Source organism: Actinia tenebrosa, unplaced genomic scaffold, assembly GCF_029948245.1.
Source record: "Actinia tenebrosa isolate PJP-AT-01 unplaced genomic scaffold, QUT_ActTen_1.0 PGA_scaffold15__27_contigs__length_11533743, whole genome shotgun sequence".
Taxonomy (NCBI): Eukaryota; Metazoa; Cnidaria; class Anthozoa; order Actiniaria; family Actiniidae; genus Actinia; species Actinia tenebrosa.
In genome coordinates this window covers 7,856,003-7,863,236 of record NW_028292575.1, presented here as the reverse complement: position 1 = coordinate 7,863,236, position 7,234 = coordinate 7,856,003, and the positions used below count along the sequence as shown (strand labels likewise).

Below are 7,234 nucleotides of genomic sequence, written 5' to 3'. Positions count from 1 at the left end.
CCTATGACAGATAAAAAGTTGAGGGGTATCATAAAATGAAGGCATATAACCATGGTTCCCTTGTATTCTTATCTTGGTTATTGGGTATCATAAAATGAAGCCATATAACCATGGTTTCCCTTAATATCTTACATATGGATGAGCGAGGTTAACGCCTGGTTAAAATCATGATTTTTACACCAACGGATTAAGCTCCATTTTGAGCATTTTGAGCTGGTGTAAAATCCGATTTTCACCAGGTGTTCCTCGATCCCCTATCAATAGGTAACACCCCATTTTAACTTCCAAAACAAGTTAAATGATTTATATGTGTTTTATTGACACTTTTTTGTCCCTTGGGAATAAAGGGCGGCCCAAATAGCATTATTTTGACGTTTTTTCTACCTATTCTTCAAGTTGTAAAAAATTGGTTTAAAAATCTAATATATGGATGAGCGAGGAACGCCTGGTTAAAATCATGATTTTTACACCAACGGATTAAGCTCCATTTTCAACATTTTGAGCTGGTGTAAAATTCATGATTTTGATCAGGCGTTCCTCGATCCCCTATCAATAGGTAACACCCCATTTTAACTTCTAATACAAGTTAAAGGATTTTAGGTGTCTTATTGGTACTTTTTTGTCCCTTGGGAATAAAAGGTGGACCAACTTCCATTATTTTGACGGTTTTTCTACGTATTCTTACAGTTGGAAAAAATTGGTTTAAAAATCTAATATATGGATGAGCGAGGAACGCCTGGTTAAAATCATGATTTTTACACCAACGGATTAAGCTCCATTTTAAACATTTTGAGCTGGTGTAAAATCCATGATTTTCACCAGGCATTCCTCGATCCCCTATCAATAGGCAACACCCCATTTTAACTTCTAATACAAGTTAAATGATTTATATGTGTTTTATTGGTACTTTTTTGTCCCTTGGGAATAAAGGGCGGCCCAAATAGCATTATTTTGACGTTTTTTTAACCTATTCTTCAAGTTGGAAAAATTGGTTTAAAAATCTAATATATGGATGAGCGAGGAACGCCTGGTTAAAATCATGATTTTTACACCAACGGATTAAGCTCCATTTTCAACATTTTGAGCTGGTGTAAAATCCATGATTTTGATCAGGCGTTCCTCGATCCCCTATCAATAGGTAACACCCCATTTTCACTACTAAAACAAGTTAAATGATTTGTATGTTTTATTGGTACTTTTTTGTCCCTTGTAAAATCCATGATGTTGACCAGGCGTTCCATGTTTTCTAGCGTTTTTATTTATTTTTATTAACTTAGTTATTATCATTTAGTTAGATATCTTGATTCGCAAGTAGAGATTCTTCGAATCTTTCTATTAAAGATATCTTACAAAAACCTATCAATTTAGAGAGTCCCGAATGAAAGCAAAAACCGTACTCAATTGGCTACTTCATTTGGGGTTGGATAGTCTGATTTTCTTGCTGTCAAAGGTTTTCTATCGTTAAAATTAGTTTTTTTCAATTGAGTTACGATGAACATTTCGTTATCTTGGTTATTGAGTATCGAAAGCTGAAGCCATATAATCATGGTTCGGCCTGGTATTCCTGTCATATTCAGGGATAGTACTTTCGTATTGACCGAAACTGGTTATTATGGTCGCAAAAAAAAACGATACGCGAGATGACATGATGATTGAAACAGGAACTCAGTGCAATAAACTATAAACAGGGTCCACAAATTTGAGTTTTTTTTACCATGAACAGGGTACCCCTTTCAGAATCCCAGCGGAACACCCCTACCCAAATTCTGGCGGAGTACTCCCCCCTCGGGATTCGTATGTTGCCGGCTATTGGAATATACCACGTACCAAGAATATAATAGTGGATAATACAAGGGTACCATGGTTATAAGGCTTCACATGTCGGTCCAAGGCAACCATTGTTCTGTTGGGCTGTTGCTCAAGTAAAGATTTTTTTGACAGTTCCATTTTCTGAGCATTCAAGGGCGATTCCTGCGTATGAACACTATTTCCAGATTCCTAAATCGACCCTGGTGTATTGTCCTCAAAGTTAACGAAAACGAAAAGAAAAATATAAATTAATCACAGAATTAAATTTAGAGCTTTAATGGAACTTGGATGTATCGCTAAACCACGACAGTTCCAAATATAAAGTCCGGGATAAAGTCCTATAGACACCCAGTTGGTCTTCCCCACAAATTTTCCACCCCTAGCTATATCGTACTTATTCTCCCCGGTGAATACTCGTCCAACATGGCGATCAAGTGGAAAACAACTTGTCAGCTTTCCACCAACGAAATGATCGTTTTTACTTATTCATAATACTTATAATTCCTTCTGCTGTTTAAAAAAGGAAGTTGATTTAATAATTGACTGAAAATTGTGGAAAATAGCGTCTTTGGAGTGAAATGCTTTCAAGTATTGAACAACTTAAAGGTAAACAACATTTCCATATTCGGCGATTTAAAAATTGAAAATGTAGAACTTTCTATTTTACGGTGTTATAGATTTAAAATCCAACTGCTCAGTACGTACTTAGTCCAATACCGAGAAATTTGGTTTTGTTTTTAGTTTGAGCTTAATGCTTTTTAAAACATTTTGAAATATTTTTTTCTGTGCTGTTGTTTAGATATAATGGATGACTACGACCTCGAGAGCGAAACAGAGTCAAATGACTCTGGCTTCCAGTGTTCGAAATGCTTGAAAATATTCTCCTACAAGGATTACTATGAACGCCACGTCAAGTATGTTTGTTCAGATGACGGCAGAAAGAAGAAAATTTGCGAAGAATGCGGAAAAAAGTTCAGAACAGCTCAACAGTTAAGGCTACATTCAGTAGTTCATTCGGACGAGAAGCCTTTTGAGTGCACTATCTGCCACAAGGCATTCAAACAAGCCAACGCGCTCAAGATTCATGAAAGGATACACACTGACGAAAGACCGTTTCCTTGTATAATTTCGAGTTGTGGCAAGGCCTTCAGGACTTCAGGGAACCTTCGAGCTCATTTGTTAAGCCATACAGGAGAAAAACCTTTTGTCTGTCAAGAATGTAATAAGGCATTTACTCAGTCCAGCTCACTCAAGACGCACATGATACTTCATGAAAACAAGAAACCTTATTCCTGTCATGAGTGCGGGAAAGAGTTCGCAGCACTGGGAAACTTTAGAAAACATGTTAAGTCTCATGATAGCCAGGAGTTCCTGTACTAATGGGTTAAAGATCAATGATTAAATTATTAAGGAATTCGAGGGCCAGTAACCTTGTGTTCAGTCTTAAACGGCTTTTTTCAGTTTTCGGATGTAAAGAGCAAATAAATGCATAACCATTTTTGTCATGCAGAAAATTTTGAGATGTCAAAAAGCTTTTGATTTTTCCCCCTGCTTATTTGTATTCCCGTTGGTTCACTTATCATTTTTCCACTACTTTCTTCGGAACAGCAGACCATGTCATTACTTTGAGTATTATCCTTTATCATTATTACTAATACTATTCTTCTACGCAGCTGCTATTAGTGTTGTCACACAACGCTCACTACACTAATAGCAGCTGTGTAGGAGACTATACTTATATGTGAGGCTTATATAAATCTCATTTTCAAGGGAATGACTTGTGAAATGGATCATCAAAATTGTCCTTTTTCTCATGCAGCACACTGCTGTCTTTTAAGACTTAAGACTCATTTCTACAGGCAACATCATAAAAATTTACTAGTGATTTATAGGATAGTACAGAGTATTGTACCAAAGTTTCCACTTGTTTCAAATTTCGAGAGATTTTTGTTCAAGTGGCACTTTAAGAACAAATCACTTTCAAAAGTCGACTGTAATGTAAAGAATGTGCAAAGTGGAACAATACCAATGTTTTGAAATCTCACGAACTTTTAAAGGTATCTGTTGAATAGCCGACTTATAAATGAGACACAGCCCTCACAAATGAGTCTGGTCTTCAAAAACAGTGATATGCATCGAATGTGAAACTGGTGTATACGTATTTGCACTGGTTTGATGTGAGAGTTTTCTCTATAAGTGAATAACCACAATAGTGGGAATCAGACTACAATATTGCACCATTTTATTCATTTATTCATTCATATTTTTCATTCCTATCTCAGTAGGAACAACTACATTACTATTCACTACAGGCATTTAAAAAAATGTGTTTGCCATTAAAACAATATAGAGAGTTTTCACTTTAAATGAATAACTGCTATGCTAGTGGAAATCATGACAAAATTGTTCATTATTATTAATTCATTCAAATTTTTCATGTCGATGTGTAAGAATGCACTATGAACATCTTATAACTTCTCTTGTTCTGAAACTCTTCAAGATTTAAATGTTCTAAAAAATTGAAGATCTGGAATTTTGAATTTGCTAAAAAATAAAATAATTTAATCCAATTATTTCCTGTTTTTTAGAGCCATAGAGGCATTCATTGTTCGCTACTAATAAACCCATAATAAATGTACAACTATCAGATAACTGTACTGTAGCCATCTTATCTAATAGAATACTGTAATTCTGAGTTGTAATTGGATAATTTACAAAAGCATCAGATGCAATGTTATTGTTATAGCAAGTTATAATACCAAAGATATAATATCTAAGTGCAGCTATTGTGCAAAATAGTAGATTTTACTGGAGCAGAAAATTGGAAACAAAAGCAAATACCTCTATGCATTTTTGTTCAGTTTATGCCTGAGTTAATTCTTATTTAGGTGACAACTATAAGTCTACTGTTACACACTAAATAGTAATTGTTTCACAGATAATTCATATGGAGGCAGAATGGTCGAGTGGTCATAGCATCAATCTCGCAATCCGGTGGTGCCGGGTTTGAGTCCCACTGTGGCCACTAGCTGAGACTGTATTTGTCCTGATCCCTGATTAGTTCAGATTCAGTTTCTCGACCATGCTTGTAAATAGCCAACTGGTCTGCCTCCTTGCCAGTTGGGATTCTTAACACAATTTATGTTTCTTTGATCATTTCATTTCAGTTTATTAATTGTAGGAAGGCCATAACGGAAACTACTGGGTTACCAGTAATGTATGTCACCCTCGTTAAATAAAGTCAATTCATTTCATTTATTTTTATTTAGATATAGAGTGAAGGCATTTTAACCCCTGAAATTAAAAAACTATCAAATAGATATTTGTAGGATGGGTTTAACTTCATTTGTTAGATTTGTTTCATCAACCTTTAATAAAATACTAGTCAACGTTAATTGATAGTAATAGACACAAAAGTAAACAATGGAATTAGGCTCTACTAAATGTGTATTAGTCTAATATCTATTTCACGGGTTTAATGGTCAGAGTAAGAATGAAATTGCACAGTTTGTATGGAAAAAAATTGGAAGTTCCTGGAATAGGGGGGTCCTTTTACAAATTCCCTTTTACAAAATGACTTCACTCTGACTAGTGTTTGCACTAATAATAATTATTATTAATAATACAATCTACAAAATTACCCTATTGTTGTTGGACAAGAGGAGTACAATTAAATCCCAAATTGTACTCTGTAAAGTCCCAATTACATTGCTCGATTATTATTATAAACGAGAAATCACACAATATTCTCGTACATTCCAGAATTTATAGATACTCATGATGTTTCGAAAGTTCTCAATTTGAACTCGCCTAGAGGCTCGTCCAATTTTGAAAACTTGATCACTTGTACCTATAAATTCCAAATTGTACTTGAGATCATGTGATTTCCAATTCTAATACATAGCGAGGATGTCAATTTATGTTTCATCCTGCTAACATTTCTCACAATTTTTTTTGAGTCCTCTGGGTGTGAATAAGACTCAAGAACTTCTGGTCAACAAAACAAACATTGAATACATTATTTATTATTACCAGGCACAAACAATTCTCAGCCAATTTTTTTAGAGAGGGTGGTACTTGACAGTCTCAATTAAGCACTGCAAAAATTGTGGCCCTCTACATTTAATGTCTCACTAAATGAGACAGGATAGCTGTTCTGTGTGGTCATCCAAGTCACAGTAAAGTTCTAATTATATCATCTACAATATCAATATTTTTTTGAGCGAAAGCAGCAAATTTTTACTTAGATATTTTTCATTTTATTTACATGGGTCTGGCTTGAAACCATGACCTCCTGAAAAACAGGCCAGTGATCAATCAACTGGGCGGCAATCTAAAATTAAGTCAGTAACATAATAATACCTTTCCCACTAAAATTTATAATCTCCTATTTAATATCATAATACAGTATTAAAAATCATATCATGTAGTTCCAGAAAATATCCATCCCCACCCATGGAGGGAATTGGAAATTCTGGAGGGGAGGGGGGTCAGAGAAATAACAAAATTACAGACAGTTTGTATGGAAGAAGATTGGAAGTTCCTGGGGGTATGCGAGTCCTTTTACAAATTTCCTCCGTGTTGGGGGTTAATGGATATTTTCTGGAACAACACTAATGATGACTCCATTATGTGAACTTCTACCTTTTGTACAATTCTATCTCAGGCTGCCACACTCATCACAGTTACATCCGTGGTCCTCCACATATTGATCAAGTATTTCCTGCACATCAGGACTCACTTTCTCCCTGATTTCCCCAATTGTCAATTCTGGATTGTCTAGGTTGATATCCCCTAAGCATTCTGGGTTGCTTTTCTGTCGATTTTGCAACTTTTTTATCAGATCTGCTGAGGCTGGTGCTTCTTTTAGGCTCTTGTTCAAGACGCAAGCTTCTTTTTCATCAAATAGTTTTTGTTCTGGAAAGATAGTAAAGTGTAATGCCTAAAATTGTTCAGAAGTGCTTTCATTACTTCCATAGATCGACCTTTTCTAAGTTTGATAAACAGGATGCATTGTGGTCTAGCCTGGGTACAAACAACACCATATAAAGCATGGTGAACAAATTACATTAACTTGGTACCCAGGCCAGACCAGAATGCACCACATTCTATATCTTGGAAAGGTTTATGGTCATGATACCCCATTATCATGACGTCCCCACCCATGATGCCCCAATGTATACCATGACGCCCCCAGTCTGTACAACCATGATGTCCACAGTATAAACCATGACGCCCCTAGTCTTAATTACATTAACTTGGTACCCAGGCCAGACCAGAATGCACCACATTCTGTATCTTGGAAAGGTTTATGGTCATGATACCCCATTATCATGACGTCCCCACCCATGATGCCCCAATGTATACCATGACGCCCCCAGTCTGTACAACCATGATGTCCACAGTATAAACCATGACGCCCCTA

General features: G+C 35.8%; 2 protein-coding genes across 3 annotated transcripts in view; one reads left to right on the top strand and one right to left on the bottom strand.

The window, feature by feature from the left end:
- Positions 1-1,168: 1,168 nt before the first annotated feature.
- LOC116300220 (NFX1-type zinc finger-containing protein 1) overlaps positions 1,169-7,234 on the bottom strand; it is a 31,640-nt gene continuing 25,574 nt past the window's right edge. For both annotated transcript variants that reach the window (XM_031709043.2, XM_089030323.1), the window contains exon 27: positions 1,169-6,726. In XM_031709043.2, coding sequence (XP_031564903.2) covers positions 6,467-6,726 — 260 coding nt within the window. In that variant the 3' untranslated portion in view covers positions 1,169-6,466. The remainder of the gene's footprint in view (positions 6,727-7,234) is intronic.
- LOC116300217 (uncharacterized) lies at positions 2,276-3,238 on the top strand. The gene is made up of 2 exons (XM_031709039.2): positions 2,276-2,415; positions 2,609-3,238. Exons 1-2 carry the CDS (start codon positions 2,388-2,390, stop codon positions 3,187-3,189), a joined length of 609 nt encoding a protein of 202 aa, XP_031564899.1. The 5' UTR covers positions 2,276-2,387; the 3' UTR covers positions 3,190-3,238.